This window comes from Anopheles gambiae, chromosome 3 (assembly GCF_943734735.2).
Source record: "Anopheles gambiae chromosome 3, idAnoGambNW_F1_1, whole genome shotgun sequence".
Classification (NCBI taxonomy): Eukaryota; Metazoa; Arthropoda; class Insecta; order Diptera; family Culicidae; genus Anopheles; species Anopheles gambiae.
Genome location: NC_064602.1, coordinates 48,303,695 through 48,324,235, shown reverse-complemented (window position 1 = coordinate 48,324,235; position 20,541 = coordinate 48,303,695). Strand labels below are relative to the sequence as shown.

Sequence of the window (20,541 nt, the reverse complement as noted above, 5' to 3'; positions counted from 1 at the left end):
CCAGAATCAAGTTTAACGTTTGAGTTTAGTATCAGTGCAAGGTATACCAGTACTTTCGTGATGCAGTAAATACCTAGAACTGTAAATCGTAGTATAAAAGGACGGTGGTATTACGATATTGACATCAAACGAACAGCACACCTCGTTCAAATCAGAGTCTCTTACTGCAAATAACAAATTAATCCTTCAAAATGGCATTCAAAGTAAGAGTATAAATCGAAATACACCATACAAATATTGAGTAACCTGTTTTTTAATTCTTCAGTACTGCATCGTGTTCGCTGTTGTTGCCGCTGCCAGCGCTGCCGTACTTCCGGTGGCCGTGAAGCATATCGAATATGCGGATGCTCCGGCCGAGTACCAGTTCGAGTACTCCGTGCATGATGATCATACCGGAGACATCAAGAGCCAGCACGAGGAGCGTCACGGTGACAACGTCGTCGGACAGTACACTCTGATTGATGCTGATGGCTACCGCCGAGTGGTCGAATACACCGCCGATGAGCACAACGGATTCAACGCCGTCGTTCGCCGTGAGCCTGTGAAGACTGCTATCCCAGTCGCCAAGGTCGTTGCCCCCATTGCCAAGGTTTACGCTGCTCCTATCCCCAAGGTCGCTGTCCCGGTTGCCAAGGTTGCCTACCCTGCTTATCACTACTAGGATGTTATACCAAATTTTTGTGCCTAAGTAGTAAAAATTGTGTAAAAATAAATTATGAAATCGTAAATGACTTGTGGAGTGATTTTGTTTTTATCGATTATTTTTTATTTTAATTATTTACTTGCTTATGCCAATGAAGTGTTGTTATGTCATCGTATGATAAGATAATTTATAACTGGAACATTTTGAAATGTCTGCCATATTAGCCATTCAAATTTTAATAAAGTGTCTAGATGAAAAATGGTAGTTTACATTATAATTAAGGAATCATACAAAAACTGAACATTATTACCTTTTGGGTGGAAATTTGATGATTTTTTTCAGGTCTCTTCGTAATCGAGTATATGCACTGAGAATTTTGGTTTTGATAATGAATTATGACTATCTATACATTGAACAAAGCGATTGATGGGTTTGTCATGCAGTATCATGTTTGTTGACTTCGATTATATTTTCAAAGTTCTTCACTTACTCGAAAATCTCTGTCAAACACAATTTTCACATAGGTAAGGGAAGTCGAGCTGACTTCTACGAATCATTTCAAATCAAAGCTATCCGCTGTTAAATGGAGAACAACAATTTTACTTGTATGCTTTTGATAGGGTGAGAACATAATCGTATAGTTTTGGGTATAAACATTATTTTGTTATTTCCACTAAGACAAAAGTGTTGTAACTGTGGTATATTGGGCTTTTCCTAGAACAGGAGCTGGCGATGTTACGAGTAATTTTGTGAAATTATGATATTTGCTTCCGACAAAGGTTGGTGGTGTGTGAACGCAAAATAAATGGCGATTTTTTTAAATGACCCTTGTTCCTGGTGGCAGGGAAAAGATTCGCAAACAATGATGTGTACTCCCTCACACGATACGATTTTTTCGCAACATAGACAAAAAAAAATCGCTTACCTTTTATGATCATTATGATTATGATCAATCTTTTTGTGTCATATAGTAATTATCAGAGGCTTGAAAAAGATATGTGAATCCTGGTAGAATTTCCATTTCACAGAGAAAAAGTCTGCTAGATGGAAGGTTTTTGAGCAGCAGCCGTATCGTGTAAGCCAGCTGTGTCAAACTCATTTCATCAGAGGGCCGCAAGTACAGATTTTCAGTGATTCGCGGGCCGCATAGTTGATAATAAAGAATATACCCCAATATTTATATAAAATAATGTTTAAAATCATTATTGTTAAACAAATTGACTTCTTGTACTCGTCGCTTCAAATCTGGAATCGTTACTTATTTACAAATTTGGGATGTTATATTTCATTGTGTTCCTTTGTATTTAAATTTTTTTTAATGTACTTTTAACGTCATATGCAATTTCTTTTATCCTTATTATTAAAAAAGAAAAATTAAAATTTTCACTTTTTCACTGAGGTAGGGGAAGTCTAGCAGCCTGTTGCGTATCATTTTCAATGAATCCAAGCTATCCATCGCTGGATGAATAAAACAATATTGGCCTGCAATTTTTCGGCAGATCAAGAAAAAAATTGTAATATAACGTGTTTAAACATTATTTTTCAATAATTTCCAAGTTCCAAGTGGTGGTATATTCATTTCTTATAACAAGAACTCGTATTGTACGAAACTTTTTGGTAAATTACGATAATTTTATCTGACGAAGATTCGTGGTGTGTGATCCCATAAACATCGGCAAATATTTTTTGGCACTTGAAGTGTCTTGAATGATTCGCGAATTGAGGTATGGACTGTGTGAGGTAATCTATTAATAAGCTATCGATTATTTGAATCCCTAATCTAAATCCCTCTATCTTAAGCGTAAACATTTCATTTTGGTTTTGATTTTTAGGGAGGTTGGAAGGTACATTAGTTCATCTTGTAGAATGGGAGTACAAATAATTTTAACTTGGCTACAATGAGTCAAAAATATTTATTTTATAAATCCTAAAGAGACAACCCGGGGATGCTGTTCGGGCAAAACTGTAAAGGCCCGCTCACGCACTGCTCTGGCAAAGCTCTAAAGGGGTTAAAAACCTTATTTGGATGCATTTTACATTCCTTGTTCTCATCGGGAAGCTATTCGCCGGCTATTAGTTTTTCGACGCAAATCGTAGAGGATTTGGAAGATTTGAGTTAGGTAACAGGAGTAATATTGGAACAAATTTTCAATGATCTTGAAGAATCAGTGATAACCTGGCTACGATACATTTAAATATTTCTATTATTTGAATATAGAAGTATTAAAATAAATTGTTGTAACGGGTAATAAATAACGAATACTTCGATTTTGTTGGATGCTTTGATTATAAAATTGATGAGAATTTATTTTATCCTACTTCAAATAAAAAAATGGCATTTTTATTTTATCAGGTTTTATTATATTACATGTATTTATTGGCTTCATAACTTTGCAGCATTTCTACTGTGCATGCAAAAGCGCTGGAACAAAATAAAGATTCTACATTGAAAAAGCTACAAATATACAAATGTTAATACAAGTTGATATATCAATTGATAGATACAATTTAGTTATCTGATTTTTTTAAATCATCGTTTGACGCACTGTTCAATCATTTGAATTTTTCATCAGACCTAAGACAACGCTCAAGCTCAAGTACCAATCTAAAATATATGCCAAAATGTTCACACGCAAAGTTAGGTTAATGGTTGTCGGTTGCATTACGTTGCCGTTGCCGTTCGATCTCTTCATTACTTGGTTTTACTTTTGCCTTGCAAAATACGATCACTTGCACCTGGTACTGGCAATTCTGACAAGAATTGGAGTTGGTTGCATCTGCATGATACCTAACATTAACTGCAGCAATTACCATGTCTTGTAATGTCGGGCAGGGCTGGGTAATAAACCAAAGAGCGGATGATTCCATGGCTGGTATAATTGTGCCTTACATAATCTTTGCATATTGCGAGTGTGAAATGGACATGCGAGACACGCAGTAATAGGATTATTTGCGAAGCACAAATAAGACGTGTACCGTGAAGTGACAAATTAATAAGTAATAGCACTGGTGACAGTATTTCGTGAGCGGGAAACATAAGGTGGGAGTGTGAAAAAAAAGCACAGTCGCTTACACCTTTGCCCCCGTTTTGAGTACATTTTTTTTCGGTGTATTGACAGCACAGAAGAACCGTTTTGGAAACGAGTTTTTAGAGTGCGTTGCTATTGCGGCCTTTGCGTAGGTGCAAGTTGTCGTTTACTGGTAAATGTGCCCGCTAATGCAAGGTTGTTTAGTTGTCAGCGGGTTTTTAGTTACATCTTGCTCCTTGCAGGATTGAGGGGCGGATTAATTCGTGTATGAAATACAGCAAAATTTGGCCGATGACGAGGCGAGGGTGAAGGTGCTGGTACACCGAACAGGTTTCCGTTACATTAGGGTTTAAGAAGAAATGAAGTTGATTTTACGGCCCGATTACAGCAAATACTCGGGCACGACTAATCGTGTGGACCGTTGCTTCTGCCACCGGTTTTTGATATTTGATTTTTGATGTATAATACATGCCACTGTCATAGCGATATGCTCTAGATGTAGGTTTTACCGCAGAAGCAGTTGAACTTGATGTAAGTCGGCCAATAGCTTCGTAGTAGGCAAGCTTAGTGATATTTGTAAGGAATTGAGCTATAAAAAGCACTGGATATCAACGGAACTGCATCAGTTAGTTAGAGCTTCGTTACAAGACACATTCAGTTCCCCTACAGCAGTTATTGCAATGGCGTTCAAAGTAAGTTTCTGATTTGTGATGATTTGTCAAGAATGTTCAGAATAGTCTTAAACTTTAACGTTTTCAAAAGTATCACTCCGGGAGCATGAGGATTGTGAGCAGATTGAATAATAGTATTTTTGTTTGTTTATCAGCTTTGCGTTATTTTGGCCATCATGGGTGTTGCCAACGCGGTTCTACTGCCAACGCTGGTTAAGAAAGTGGAAGTGGAAGCACCGGCCGAGTACCAGTTCTCATACTCCGTACACGACGATCACACCGGAGACATCAAGAGCCAGCAGGAGGAACGTCACGGTGATGACGTCAAGGGACAGTACACTCTGATCGATGCCGATGGCCACCGTCGTGTGGTTGACTACACCGCCGATGAGCACAACGGATTCAACGCCGTCGTCCGCCGTGAGCCCCTGGAGGGACACAAGCTGGTAAAGACCGTCGTCCCAGTGCACAAAGTTGCTGTACCAGTAGCACACTATGTTGCCCCTGCTCTGAAGGTTGCGGTTCCTGTTGCCAAATATGCTGTCCCGGTTGCCAAGGTTCTGGCTCCGGCTCATGTAGCTACTGTGAGCTTCTCTGCACCAAGTCTTACCTACCACTACTAAGAACGTTTGACGCGATGTATATGAAATAGTGTCAGTACTTTGCAATAAATGTAGTAAAATTCGTTTCTATTTTCAAAAAAGTGTTTAAAAAGTGAGTGTATAATCATAATTTGAGTATAAATCTCAGAAGTATAACAAATGTCTCATGAAAAGCTACACATAGTATTCCGTAATTACGATTACTTTACTTGCCCCAACTGTACGATATCATAAGCATAACAATGACTGCTACAAATTACAGTAGATGCAATGTAATGTGCATAATGAATGATTATTTACCACGTTCATTCCGTGTTAGCAACAAACGCATGTTGTTTTCATACTAAAGTTGCATGCTGCAAAGGGTAGTTGTATTGGTAAATGACTGTCGGAAAGGCTGTTCACATTCTTCTTTGATGTCGCCTGTAACAAGAAATGCAGAAACTTGTGTATCATACAGTGTTCGTCGTGTGTGCACGACTGGCGGTTAAAAAAACATTACCAAAGAAAGTGACCATGTCAAGTGCTGAACTTGTCAAGCATACTCCATTTAAAGCAACCAAAAGAAGAAAAAATAACCTCCAAAACACGGCCAAACAGGTTTCCGCCGATCACAAAATGCTGGCAAAACAAAACAAAAACGTACGGAGCTCGAATCATGGGTTATACGGGTGTTTTGCCCGTAGGCTGTTGGTGGTTTGAAATTTCGGTAAAAGTATAACGCCTCATGCACAACTTCGTGAGCCGACTGGGCCATGGTGGAAAGGGTTTGTGTTCAGTCCGCATCAAAATGAGCAACTTTTGGCAGCCGGCTATTCAGTATCGACCATGTAGTTTGCTGCCAAACCCTCACTTACTACCCGTCGAGTCGATCCAAAACGAAGAGAAGGGATGGCCGAAATATTTGCTCCAGGTCACATACGAGTTCCCAGTTTGGTGGAGATAGATTTGTGCTGACCACCTTCCTTCCCCGGTCATTGAAGAAATAGGGCTTTTTCTTTCGCATTCGTGCTGTACACACAGAAGGGGTGACTGCAGTGGAGTGTTCTCGTTCACTCTTTCTCTCTCTCAAGAGCGTACCAGTTAGTGCGAGGAAAAGATCGCGATCGCCTACAGGTAGTAGTTGGCGAGCAAACTCTTCTGGGTACCGCTCAGCCACGCAAAAAGGCAACCTTGAAAGCAGACGAATGGTGGTGTTATATAATCGAAACACGATACTCTTGATCCCAAATTGTTCGATGGAGATCATGGCATGCTGGTGGTCTGGAAACGGGTTTTTATTTCGGAGCAACGGCGTGAGGTGAAGTCCTCAGCATGTTTGGGAGAAAGATCGGGGTAACAGGAACAACATTCGGTCGAGTCAGACTGGTGCAAAATATGTGTGTCAATTGAATGAAAGTGAAAACGTCTGTATACCCGTGGACGATATAAAAGGAGCATGTCAATGTCTGCGGCCTCGTTTAAAAAAAGTACGATGCGTATGTTGCTCGTGTAACAATTGGGAGTGGCACCTACCCGTTTGTTCCTGGAAGCTTTTAATGAGCATTGCGTGAAGGTCACCGGCCAGAAAACGTTCGATGCTGTGTAAGGATCGCTACAAAATACAATTGCACCTTAGTGATGGAAGCATGGTTACATTGGATATTTTTAAATCGCATACTAAAGTATTTAAGTACAGTACATGTAACTGAACGGATAATGTACCATTTCTTGTGTAATGGTTTCAACAATGTATTGAGTTTAGTGTATTCAACCCAATAAATACAGTGATAAACATAATGATTACTGTAAACACATATTGTGTACATAATGTTACGGTGCATTTACTGCACTATATCTTAAATGCTCTTACGAACTCTTGCAGCATTCAAAACCTTTTTTTTTTTCAAAGAATAACCATAGTAAATTTCGGAAGCACCAGTCTTGAGATATGGTTTAAATTTGCTCTAGATTTAGATAATTTGAATTTGAATATTCCATACTTTACACATAATTTTATTTGCTACTGGATTATAATCTAACAATGTGCACTTATTAAAAACCTGTCAGTCTAGATTAAAACTGTTGCATAAAAAAGTATTGCATGAGCAACAGCTAATGTTAAAAACGAGCATTCTGTATCTCCTTTAGAAACAGTGAAAAGATTATTCCAAGAGCTATTGCATGTCGGTAATCTACTACCAACTTGGTAGAGAAAAAAAAATAGTCTTATGTTTTATGATTGTTTGATAATATGGTGTTCTATCGTTTACTGGTGTTATTGCAAAACGATTAGAATATGAAAGTATTTAAAAATGTATTGGGCACTACAATCTACTTGTTGCCATGTTGATATTATTATTTCATGTTTGTTTGAGGGTTAAAGCCAATTGAGAAATTTATTGGGATTTACAAGGATAGAACGCAGAATTCTTCTTCTTCTTCTTCTTCTTCTTCTTCTTTGGTACAAGAACTGATGTCGGACAAGATCTGCCTGTATCAATAGTGAGCTTGGTTTGTAAAATAATCGATATAAAATTTAATATCAGACAAGTATGTCACTATCGAAGATTCAACATCACAAGAAATATATAAATATAAATGATATTTTTGAGCATCACATTGTATAAAAATATAAGAAAACTTTTTTTGTAAACTTGAGCACGTATAGGGTTTTTGAAGTGTGAAAATAAAAAGAGAGTTAAACGTAAAGTTTATTTATTCATTAATTTATTTATAAATTTTCTTATCAATGGAAATATAAATAACTTTCTATAACTTTCTATAGTCGAATCTTGTAAACGAGTTTCAGGAATACATATCCGATTTAACTTTAAAAATGTCTTGTGTTATGTAATTTTTGAAAAAAAGTTTGTTTTGATTGCTATTTAACAGATTTGTCAGATGTTGATTGGTGTTCATTTTGATAGATAGTTTGGAAATATCTTAAAATTTGTTGTTATTTTATGATTTGAAAGCATAGCAATGTTTGAAGACTTAAAATAACATAATAAAATAATAAACAATCATAAAGGTTGGTCCTCTGGTACAGTGTTCCATTCATACTTGTTGGATCAATATACCCGGCATGAGATCAAGTCCCGTATAAACCGTGCTGCCCATACGTAGGACTGACTATCCTGCTATGGGTAATCAATATGTCACTCATAACCAAGCGCATTAGTGATACAGGCAGAACTTGGCCGACAACGGTTTTTGCGCGAAAGAGGAAGAAAAATAATATGCGCGTAATATATAATTTTAATTGGGGTCAATGAAAACAATTAAAACAACTTGATTTTTGAATTTTACCAAATTTTAAACAATATCAAAAGCTAATCGAGCAATAACAAACATTACGATGAAGTGTATAAGTCTGCAATATGATAGATATTACATCGCTATGTTTACTTTAAAACTAATTAGTAATGTGGAATAAGAGTTATGAATATGGAACTTTGTTAATGATGGTGCTATGATGGTCTATTCTTGATGTTCAAAATTTGATCATTGATAGATGATGAACACAAAACAACCCTTTTTTTTAAACGCATAATTTTCAACGCATTGATTTCGTGGGAAATTTAACGAAGGATCGAATGTTAAGGTCATGGTAGACATGATTGGGATAGCTTCAGGCCCGTTGCTGCCAAATTTGAATCAACCATAAACCCAAAGCAGCGTTAGCCATTGGTTTTGTACATATAACATCTCCTATCTTTCAATGGGAATGCATGTTAAATAATCGGACACGCAACTTTGTCCCAATGTGAGAGGTACACATAAGATTGGTTTTTAGGCAGCCTCAAAACACCTTACCTTAGGATGTCATTTAACGTCTAAAAGCGATAACTTTAATTACTTTGAGGTCGAAATTGAAAGATTTTGTGAAATATTTAGGAATTCCAGTCAAGGGTTTTTGAGATGAAGCTAAATATGTTTTTTTAATATGCTTTTGTAGTATTTTTTACATTATACAAGTGCTGATGTCTGATACATTAAGTAAATACTTGTTCGTTGCTAGATGGTCCTACTCAAACGATGGGCTGCTCAACCATAGTGACTCACTAAATAGATTTTACTGATTCGCTTGCCCGCTTTGTGACGTGAAGCCTTCGTCGTGATGGCTTTCAATTAGGAGGGGAGACAGATTTTTGCAACCAACGAATCATGCCCGCAAGCGTTTTGTGAGAGTGATTTTGCGAGGAATGGTAGAAGGAATGGAGAAAAATAACAAAAATCATATTTTGCATGTACTGCCAAAAACGAACAATCTGATCGGACGGATTGTAGAGAGGGCAACCTACAAAAAATTGGAAACAGATAATCAATGGGGGCCAAAAAACTCGGTCGCGAATATTATACGAATGTGGCGCATTGGAAGTGGCAAAGATGCAAGAATATGCCGTACAGCATTACTGACAAGACACGACCTGCCACCGATCACTTGGGGTTGATAGTTCAACTATTTGGGGGGCTCGCATCGCATCGGATATAAATAGCGAATTTTGGCAACAAATCAGCATCAGTTCATTCAGAGCCTTCAGCGGAACACAATCGAGCAGTGAAGCATACAGCTACCACGTCTAAAAAAAATACATAAAATGGCATTCAAAGTAAGAACGATAACAGGGAATAATCACAGCAAACGTTTTATAAACTCCACAAACCTTTCACAGTTCTTGGCCGTCGTAGCTTTCCTGGCAGTTGCCAGTGCACAGCACTACGATCCGCACCATTACCAGCCACAGTACCACCAGTATCACCATGAACCAGCCTTAGTCAAGACTATCCAGCCCGCTCTTATCAAGACCGTTCAGCCCGCTCTGGTCAAGACCGTGAAGCACGTCGAATACCCAGAAGCCCCGGCCGAGTACCAGTTCCAGTACTCCGTACATGATGACCATACTGGTGACATCAAGAGCCAGCAGGAGGAACGTCATGGTGATGACGTCAAGGGACAGTACACTCTGATCGATGCCGATGGCCACCGTCGTGTGGTTGACTACACCGCCGATGAGCACAACGGATTCAACGCCGTCGTCCGCCGTGAGCCCCTGGAGGGACACAAGATCGTCAAGACGATCGCTCCAGTTGCCAAAGTGATTGCCCCTCTGCCGGTCGCCAAGGTATACAGCGCCCCGATCACTAAGGTCGTCGCCCCTCAGGTCCATTACAGCCACCAGCCTCACTACGACCAGCACTATTAAACGATCACTGGATCGATAAGACGGCGCTTCCATTTACCGAGCGAATTCTAGCGAACCAACTCTCTATTTTCACCCTCATCTTATGCTGCCTCATCTTCCATTCATGCTAGCTCAATTGTAATGAAAATACAATGTAAATAAAATATCAAATGTATACAAACTAAATTCGTGTGCAGTAATGAGTACTACGTACATCAATCATGTGAAAAATCTGTTATAGCTGCTCAGTAATACTTTAACTAAAAGTAATTAACATTCTGATGCTGCAGTGATGTGTAGTACAACAAAAAACTGATTGACAACAATTTGATAACTCTAATTGTATTCCAATGCGGTTGTTGTTGCGATAGAACAAGCTACTTAAGAAAATAAATATAATATTTCTTCAACAAATCCTATAAGAGGATTTGCCTTTTTTTCTACCAATTGAGCAACTTTCAAAGACAATTGTTGTAATTTTTTCTAGATTGATTTAAAATTATTGGTCGACCAATGTTTATATTGCAATCCAGAAATGTCAAAATGTTGGAAATTAAGTGATATATACCCTATGTGGCTTTGGAAATTTTAAGCAATCAATCAGAGTACTTGGTCAGCAAAAGATCAATTTCATCGAACAATTAAAAAAATCGCTCAATCAACAAGAATAAAAAACGCAAACTTTGACACTTTTTTGGGCGTATTGTTTCGGGAAAGTAGCAGGTCTAACCCCTATTTAGGCATAGTTGCAGCTAACCAGATGTCAGCACAAACACGTGTTACTTTAGATTGCATGTTATAAGCTTATGGTTCTGATGTTGGCATAATGAATGGGGACATCTATGGCGATTGGCAGGAGTCACGATTATTAAGGACTTGTATGACACTTTGCTTCATGGGTTCAAGCTTAGAATGGACCGTTCTCCTGTAGCAAGGATTGACTATCCGGCTGCATGGTAATTAATTAGGTCTCGAAAGCCTGAATACGCCGGCATGTATGCATAGGACGTTACGCCAAATAGAAGAGGAACTCCTTGACTGTCCAATGAAAACTTGTCTAAGTACACTGAACGAACCGACCTGTAGTATTGTACCTTATGTATCTTAGATAGCATCAAAGATAAGGACTCACTATTGCTAACAAATGCTGTTCACAATCAATACCAGCTCGAACATTACTTACTTACTTATCCGGCGCTCGAACATATTAAAAATAAAATTGACATATCATTTTTACTATTGTTGACATTTTTATTATTATTATTGTTATTGTTATTGTATTACGGTATATTGTTGACATTTCAATTATTTTTACATTTACTATTCTGCCTTGGATAAACCAATCTAGTTAGTCATTTCCTGTTATTGTCATTATTTTTGCGTACTTAATATTATTTGTTGGAACGCATTTAAGTTCCCGGGTCACAGGATTGTATCAACGAACATTATGAAAAAAATCATTTTGGATACCTTTTAAAAATGTTAACTTGGTGGAAGTAAAATATGCTTCACCGTGATATTGCATGAGTTTAAAAAAATCTTTCTGGAAATACTTGTTTGTGGTTTATATTTTGTTTGCTGTGAAATGGTCATATTGCTTTAATTATGCTTTCAATTAAAATTTCGAACAGTTTCTAACTTTTCTTAAAAACGTATTTTTACCTGGACAGTAAAAAATAAATCATTAGTTAATTCTGTATCGAGCATGTTTAATGCATATAGTTTTTTTTATATTTGTAATCTGAAATATTTTAGGCTTAAATTCTAATGCTGTAAATTCTAATTGCTGAATAAATGCCATAATGTTAGCTTTCAATTTGGGAAACTACATGATATGAAGCTGAATTGGAAAACTACAAGTGAAATTGGCTAGCTACATGGCATGATATGAATGCATAAGCTCTACAACTATCAAAGTTCTTACTTTTCACCATGAATGTTAAAAAAACATATCATTTATTTTCTTTGATTATTCTTACGAAAATTCATTTTAAGGACAATAAAAATACCATCATTTAGAGCAAAAAAGAAACAGATCACATTGGAAAGCTTCGATACGAATCATACAAAGTTTTAGATCAAGTAGTTATTTAATGTTATTATAGCAATCAACTTCAACTGTAGAAAATCTTCGTTGCATGCCTTAAAGGTATATGCATAATCCAAACACTGTATGATTTGAAAGCAGAAAAATATAACTATAATACTATGAAACAAATACATTTTGGGATGCTTTTGGCCAGATTGTGAAAAAAGGCCAGATGGTTTTACCCAGTGTTATCATTTCAAACAGAAATGTTTGATTTTATCATTTATTATAGCACATTTGCAGCCTTGATCGAAGGCACTGTATCTACATTTGTATTTACAATTAGTTAACGTAACAGCCATTCATTCGCGAATTTCATTATGATCAGATTCGTTCATCTCAGTGTGACAAGCGGGAGTTCACTTAGTAGTTGTAGTTGCTGGACGGTCCGTGGAACTGGACGTGGTTGACAGCTTCTTGATGCGGAGCATAGGTCACCTTGGCAACTGGAAGAGCAACCTTAGTGACGGCCGGAAGAGCTACCTTGGCGACAGGGGCATACACCTTAGCCGGAGCTGGAGCTTGGTAGTACTGCTGGACGGGTTGGTGCTGATAGTGCACTGGCTGGGGAGCAAACACCTTGGTGACTGCCGGAGCAGCATAGACCTTAGCCGGAGCAGCATAGACAGGAGCAACAACCTTAGCAACAGGAGCCAGAGTCTTTACAACTTTGTGACCTTCGACTGGTTCACGACGGACAACAGCGTTGAATCCGTTGTGGTCATCAGCAGTGTAATCGACAATGCGGCGGTAACCATCAGCATCGATCAGGGTGTACTGTCCCTTGACGACATCCCCATGGCGTTCCTCCTGCTGGCTCTTAACATCTCCGGTGTGATCATCATGCACATCGTACGCAAACTGGTACTCGGCCGGAGCATCGGGATATTCGACGTGCTTCACGGTCTTGACCAGAGCAGGCTGGACAGTTTTAACCAGAGCGGGCTGGACAGTCTTGAGCAGCGCTGGTTGCTTGTAAACAACCTGCTGTGGCTGGTATTGGTGGTATTCGGGCTGATGATGGTACTGTGGCTGCTGGTACTGCTGATAGTGCTGGGCGCTGGCCACAGCGATAATAGCGAACAGAGCGACGTACTGAAGAGAGTGAACAACAATGAAACGTATGTTAGAATCAAACAAGTAGAAATAGCACTTTTCACAATGCACTTAAATGTCACTGCACATGGAAATACGCACTTTGAAAGCCATCACGACCGAAAAACTAGCAAGTATGCTTTCAGGACCAGTTGAAACACCAGACAACGATCTTAGCTGACTGGAAGGCTTTGGTGAACTGTGCTAATTCTCGGGTCAACATTCACTTTATATACTGATTTCAGCAAACTGCTCCATATAACTTCATAGGACCAATGGAATCCACCCGTCATCCGAAGCTCAACGAGGCAAAAAGCCCTCCAGCCTACAAACCGAACCGTTTGAATCTCGCCAGGGGTTGCACTAATTTTCGGTGAAATGTGTCACAATGCCGCAACTACCTTTACGTGTTGTCTCGTTCACTCTCACCCTACGGTTCAGAAGGCAAACTAGCATGAGATCGTGCAGGCTAGCAGGTGGAAGCCGCACAAACCACACAGAGAAGGGGATCTACGCCAAACGATGAGATCATTATTCCGGGCGTTAACCACACCTTTTTGCTGCTGCAGGGTTCAGAGCGCCACGCCATTGCTCCGGATTAGCATCCGCTGCCAGTGGCTCGTACCGGGGAAGGGACAATGATCCATATGACACACACATTGACGGGGAAGCATTTTGGGGGTCAAAGCATGTAATGCGGAGTGGTGGAATCCGTCGAATGCTTCAATTTTGAGATCATTGGGTTTTTTTTTCAATATTACCCCCATGGAAATGCAGCCCATTGGCGTTGCCTCCGGCAAGTGTGTCCAGATTAGAGCAACGCGTTCACAAACATTCAACCCATAGTTGTGGGTCGCCGGATGGTTAGAAGCAAACATAATTAATGAGTACCTTTGCTATGCAGCCATTGACGAAGCACACGCAGTTCAAGTTCAGGTGATGTATGAACCTTTTCTTCTTTGACACCCTTCCACGTGAACCGGACTGTATGCTTGCAAAGTGGCTTCAAATCCACGTATTTTTTAATTAATCTTCTAGCAAGGACTTGTCCGTTCGAAACAGAAAAATCCCGCCCTGCCAGCAAGCATCGAGATACGACGCCTGAAAGACGCCTAAGCTTAAACGTTTATCAATTAGTGACTGATCGATGGAAGATGGATCGATGGGCGGAATTTCTTGTCAAGCATCAAAGGGCACGTGCTCGAGGACACATGGGATGGCTGTTTCAGCTTAACCGATACCTATATTTAGATACTCTTGGGATTTTCAAAGCCAAAAGCCCTTTAAAAGCATTCATCATGTTTTCGACTGCACACTGAGGATGGATGTTTGGTAGAGGTCACACAAAGGGTATGTGAAATTTGGTGAAACAACTTAGCCTAGTGCCAACTAGAATCAGGCCTTGAAATTTACATTTAAATCAGATCTTATGCTTAGAAGTGTATATCAACTTTTGCGCATTATGTGTTTTCAACAGATGGATATGTGTATATGCCGTCATGTGGCGAGTTTTGATCATTTGCAATTGATTACATATGATGCAAAGAAGCAAAGAAAGACAAAAGTATCAAATAAAAATGTTCAGGCAAATGTGTTACTAAGCGAATATGCGTCGCGATATAAATCATGCTTGTTATAGTCATTAATCTGCATGCCGAATGTCTCAATTATTTTTGAATTGGAGGTGCGTCTCACTCCTGCAGAGTGGATCAATCAATCAGACGAAAAGCATATTTGAAAAAAAAATGAAAAAAAAACAACGAAATAAGGCTACAAGATTGGCATGGAAGTCGTTTTGGAATATACCCTCAGACAATAAAATTGAACCAAATTTTGAATCTGAATTTAAAATGAGTCATTTTGATACTGTAGATCATGTAGTGTATGTCGTACACACTCACACAAATGCATATTGAATAAAAATGATTTTTATTTTACCAAAATGATACAGAAGCAATGTTCTTACTAACACTGTGCATTAGAAATCATAGACTGTACCACGTGTGTTAAGTAAACAGACACTCTTAGCATCGAATTGGTCCAACCGCTCATTCCGAATGCGCTCGTAGCAGATCGTTGGAAAATGGTCATTCAATGGAAGTTGGGTGTTGTGTAACGATGCGGCACCACTGATATTTGTGAATGGTAAGATCGCAATGGGGAGCGGGAAATGCGTTCCTTACATTTTTTCATCCTTCCCCAATCCATCCCCAGCTGCCATGTTGCTGTGTGTGGCATGCAACGAAAGTTGATTGACATCTCGCGACACGACTTTTATAGCCGCTGCGTTGCAATCTGCAAACGAACGATGGTAATGATCAACGGTGTGTACATTTTTCGTTCGGTTTTACTCTGTGGCATGGTTGGAGACATATTTTTGCACATAACCAACAAAGATCTTATACAACTCGTCATCAACAGATTGACCTTGTTGTAATGTGTTATTTCGTCAATTCACAATTATTGAAGAGTGGGACAGTTTGCAGCTAATGCTAGCTTGAGAAATGAAACAAAATTGAAGATTGATTCATACACATGTCTCAATTTCTTCCTTTTACGTTGATTGGAATGATGGAGCTTAATGCGGTTAATTAGATTTTCATTTTTATTTTAAAATCAATTGAACTATTAACGAGGTATATCTTCTTCTCTTTGGCGTAATGTCCTACGCGGACATGCCGAACTATACAGGCTTTCGAGACTTAATTCATTACCGCACAGTCGGATAGTCAACCCTTGCTACGGGGGGACGGTCCATTCTAGATTTGAATCCATGACGGGCATGTTATTGAGTCGTACGAGTTGATGACTGTACCACGGGACCGCCCAGAAGTATATTCCAGAAGTAGTTGATTTTGATTACATATTTAAGTAAAATAAAACTGTGTGACATGAATGATAACTGATACTTGAATACTTGGTTTGAATAATTCAACAAGTGTATCTTTGAGTTTTGTTCAATATGTTTTTACTGTTTAGTTTGGTTTGGTTTTGGTTAGTTTTTGTTTGGTTCATAATGTCCTTCTCTTTCCATAGCTTCTGAGGCACGATTTACACTTGATTGGTGTATTGTTAGCTCTTGTATATTATCTAAATTTTCTTCCATCACACAAAACGGATCATCTAAAGTCAAATTGTGGTAGATCTGTAAAGAAGAGTTGGAAATATGTAGTATATTAATTACAAAATATGTCCATATTACTTATAATTCATATTACGTATTCATATTCATATTACAGTACAGTATTTTATCCTGATAAAGTCTTTGTGAAATGTCCAACGAAAGATACTCTATTCACATACAGTTTTGTCAAAAAATAGTAAGACAAAAATAAAACATTCAGTTGCGTTATTTTGTTCCGAAGATTCCAAGAACTAATCCTTTGAGCTACAGCAATTATTACAGTTAATTTTCTTTTTATTCAAAGGTTACAAAATAACAGTTATAATTAAACAATATAAAATTCAAATTTGACATTGATTGGCAAACGGAGGATGTGCCATCAACGTGTGCCAGCTCATCTACTTCACTGCTGATATGTCGTTTGATGAAATCTGATCTTTTGTGTGTGTTTTTTTCTTGAGGAAACCAGTTCCCGCTACTGTGGTTCCCAATAAAGTGCAGATTAACGTCGAAGTAGGAGAGGCAACTTGTGAAGAAGATTTGTGAGCGAAATGCCGTGAACTTGACTTTGCGCTTACCGTTATAACATGAGGAATCAGACGCCTTTTTGCGATGCAGTCACATTTCGGACAACTTTGGGGATTTTTTATTTATCAAAAACCTAGCATTTTTTTTTTCAAATCAATCAATAGTTGATCAATAGGTGTATTATAATCTGAATATACGTAAATATGTATGAAATTTGTAAAAACAATTAAAAATAACATTTACGAAGTAAAAAACATAAGTAATCACATAAAAGAAAATACTTAATTTTGCATGTTTTCAACTTCGAAAAAAAAATAATTTCAAAAAAACAAATCTAACTATCTACAAAAATAAATATTTTATTGCAATACTTAAGTTACAGGGTACGGCCCAAAAATCGTGGAAACGCACCAAAAAAATATGGGAACTTTCCAAAAACTGATGGGAGCCAACCAATAAATCGTGGGAAACCCTGTATGCTGGAAGTAACGGTTAACTTGGTAAAGCCGGTCAGTAAATGCTTACTAAACTCATTTTACCATGCAACTACAAACGATCAGTTATTATTAAAGTGAAAGATGAGAATTAAACTTGACTAGCTTTGTTTATGCAGACGTCTATAGGTTATTGGCCATCTGACTGCTCCAAAGCAAAGCAAAGTAAAGAAAACCTTCCCTCATCCCAAATTATCTAAAAAATGGTGATAGTAAATTGCCACAAAACAAAACTTTCGCCCTCTTAGCGACTGTGTGATGTAACAGCAAAAGCTGCACCATATTGGATTGAGTCCTCGACCGTGAAAATTGAAGCTACGATCTGTGAGATTTGATCACTTTCAATCTTAAGTCACATACGTCCGCCGAAACGTGGCACAGAAAGAGGTCACCAATCACCCACGTACAAAGGTGCCGTCTGGAGCAAACGGGGTCCACGTTAAAGAACGAGCAAAAGCGAGCCCATGTTGAATGATTATTGGCGAACTCCGTGTAATTGGTTCATTTACCTGCCTAGCGCAATATTACGATACGAGTAAAAGGATTGAACAGTGTTGGGAATGAATAAATTGTAGCGTACCATGTTCAACCTTCAATAGCTTAATTTTCCATAATTTTTAAACTGGTACGAAATTCCGTGTGGAATATTTTTTGTTGATACACATATATTATTTAAAATTGGATTGAGGATATTGTTACTAATTGCAGGACTTTGCAATCAAGAAGACAGAAATGCGTGAACTAACTCGAATGAATGTCAGAGCTAGGACTATCATTTGTTTCTTCTACAACTTGCTCCTGAAGCATGATCGTTACAGCGACCTCGGTGGCGAAGTCAATCGCTTACTATTTACTCACCGGGTGCACCTATCTGTCAGTGGATGATTGTGCCGGTACCGTTTTTTGTGTGGATTTTGTTGTTGTTGTTCGTTTCGCCTTATGGAAACGCCGACGAAAGAGGTCGACAGACATGGGCTGTTTCGTACGCTTTTAAATTAAACGTCGTTTTCGCGACCCCTTTCTCTGCCCTGTTGAACATTTCTTCAGCCGAGTTCAGCCTTGAAAAGCTCTCACTTACCAGCCTGTATGGCTTTGAACACCCGCAGTGACCTGCGCGGCTATGAAAGAGGAACTTTTTTTTTGTATCCATTCTGTGCAGTGCCAAATTGGAACAGTTCGTTTAAGTGCCGATAAAGCGCAGCGTACAGGCATACCACATTATGGGATAGCGGGTGAACAAGACAGAAAGGATGTCGGATTGCCAAAACATGGCAATGAGCGCCGAAATGTGGTGTAAATTGACCGGGAAGAATTGCAAGCAAATGGCTTTCGCATGGTTTGCGCAGCCGAAGTCACCTGGTGGTAGGTCAACACTAGTTGATAGTTAATGAATCGATCGCTGCTATATTTTAGATGTCCTTCCCGAACGCGATTGTGATCGCCGTGGGCATTGTAGACCGTTCATGGGCGACCCGCATGGGCGTGGAATCTTAGCTGGGTCGCAGAGCCGAATTGGCGAATGGATTTTATTTTCAATATGTATTTCAGACTCCATCATAAGCCTAACTTACCTCTGGTCCTTTTGCTGTTGAACTTTGTTGGGCGTCTTTTACACTCTCAAATTGGTAGCTTAAGAATGAGAAACCCAATAAAATGTGATTAGTAACATAAAACTTTAGCTGTGCAATGATTTGAGCGTGAGGGTAAAGTAAAGTAGCTTACAATGTATCATGACTCAATGGTGAAGTCACACTGTTTGCAGTGTCAGGTGTTAGCGGTTCACAATGACATTGGTCTAGCTGAGCTTTTAAAACTTTAATCTGTTGCTCCAACCGTTCATTTGTATTTTCGAGATGGTCAATCTGAAATAGAAAATCAATAACTTTTTTAATATTTGTTAGGTTAATCACTTGGCACAGCTTATAATTACTGATTCCAGTTCAAACTCTAAATCATCAATTGTCGCATATGCTTTGTAAAGTTCCTTCTCCAGAACAGAACAGCGATGCTCGAGTGAGGCTACTTTGTCTTCGATAGCCTTAGGTTTTCCTATGTCTGATAGCTTGCCTATCAAAAAATGAGAATAGAAAATGATATAATATTAATAGTTACTTCATTTCCAAGGAAGTCAAATTTTGTGTGAGTTGTATTATCCACTTGCCAATAATCTCAACAGGGGCTTGCTTTCTTTTCGCTCTTGATTGTTTCACTTCCAAAGCATTTTGTTCATAAGATTTAAGCTTCTGGTTTTGCGCAACGTACTCGCGAATTAGATCATTGTATCGTTTTTTGAGCAACACCTGTGCCTCGTACTGTTCACTATTACGAGCTATTTCTTTCTCCAGCACCGACTTACAACGCAGCCGTCCCTCTTCGGATAACGCATACTGTGCGCGAAAGCTTGCCACATCTTCTACTAGCACATTGTTTTCTTGCTGAAGCTTCCGGTTTTTGGTTTCCACTGAAATGAGGATATCATATCAGAACACTATTAACTACACACTTTAATAAAAGCAATGAGCCGCACTCACTACAGTCGAGTTGTGTAATTAGGTCACGTATTTTTATGTTTAACCTCAACAAATTCTCCTCGTATTTATCCATCACGACTTAACAGTAAACCGTTTATGCGATCAATGCATCAACAACCTTTGGCTACGAAGGGAAGGTCTATTTTTTATCAAAACATCGAGCCAAAGCATAAGATTTGCTGATAAGATTACTTTGACTCCGAGTCTCTAATACGGAGATATGGGTACATACTGGGTTTCTTGCGTTTTCCCTTTGGAAAGCGGAATTGTTTTAAAATTTTAAGAAATATTATTCGTATTAAGCAGTAAATGGTGCATTACGTTATATTGAACGTAACTAGAACCACAAACAACAGTAATAATAAAAATAAACATCAAGATACTTTCGTTATGATACTTTCAATGAAACATTTCGAAACTCATGAAATATTTCATGGCGATAAGGGTGTCGAACCTATAAATGAAACATTAGTGAAAAATGTGAAAACTGACAGAAAAATAATTTTGTATTATTAAACGTACTCCAGGATTTTTGAGTCACAAAATTTGACATAACAAATATCACGC

General features: G+C 38.5%; 5 protein-coding genes across 5 annotated transcripts; 3 read left to right on the top strand and 2 right to left on the bottom strand.

Moving 5' to 3' along the window:
* The first annotated feature begins 91 nt into the window (after positions 1–91).
* LOC4578438 (larval cuticle protein A2B) lies at positions 92–731 on the top strand. Its single transcript, XM_001238116.2, has 2 exons — positions 92–203; positions 266–731. The coding sequence occupies exons 1-2, from the start codon at positions 192–194 to the stop codon at positions 659–661; spliced, it is 408 nt and encodes a 135-aa protein (XP_001238117.2). The 5' UTR covers positions 92–191; the 3' UTR covers positions 662–731.
* A 3,523-nt stretch (positions 732–4,254) lies between these two features.
* Positions 4,255–5,046, top strand: LOC1279524 (cuticle protein 7). The gene is made up of 2 exons (XM_319252.4): positions 4,255–4,364; positions 4,499–5,046. The coding sequence occupies exons 1-2, from the start codon at positions 4,353–4,355 to the stop codon at positions 4,964–4,966; spliced, it is 480 nt and encodes a 159-aa protein (XP_319252.2). The 5' UTR covers positions 4,255–4,352; the 3' UTR covers positions 4,967–5,046.
* Positions 5,047–9,428: 4,382 nt separating this feature from the next.
* Positions 9,429–10,299, top strand: LOC4578437 (larval cuticle protein A2B). Its single transcript, XM_001238115.2, has 2 exons — positions 9,429–9,540; positions 9,604–10,299. The coding sequence occupies exons 1-2, from the start codon at positions 9,529–9,531 to the stop codon at positions 10,132–10,134; spliced, it is 543 nt and encodes a 180-aa protein (XP_001238116.2). The 5' UTR covers positions 9,429–9,528; the 3' UTR covers positions 10,135–10,299.
* Positions 10,300–12,390: 2,091 nt separating this feature from the next.
* LOC1279521 (pupal cuticle protein Edg-84A) lies at positions 12,391–13,513 on the bottom strand. Its single transcript, XM_319249.5, has 2 exons — positions 13,400–13,513; positions 12,391–13,297 (listed from the first exon to the last, which is right to left on the bottom strand). Exons 1-2 carry the CDS (start codon positions 13,409–13,411, stop codon positions 12,566–12,568), a joined length of 744 nt encoding a protein of 247 aa, XP_319249.5. The 5' UTR covers positions 13,412–13,513; the 3' UTR covers positions 12,391–12,565.
* A 2,366-nt stretch (positions 13,514–15,879) lies between these two features.
* On the bottom strand, positions 15,880–20,095 carry LOC5668120 (myosin-13). The gene is made up of 6 exons (XM_061660479.1): positions 19,975–20,095; positions 19,605–19,904; positions 19,374–19,510; positions 19,166–19,305; positions 19,015–19,072; positions 15,880–16,442 (listed from the first exon to the last, which is right to left on the bottom strand). Exons 1-6 carry the CDS (start codon positions 20,045–20,047, stop codon positions 16,293–16,295), a joined length of 858 nt encoding a protein of 285 aa, XP_061516463.1. The 5' UTR covers positions 20,048–20,095; the 3' UTR covers positions 15,880–16,292.
* Positions 20,096–20,541: the final 446 nt, after the last annotated feature.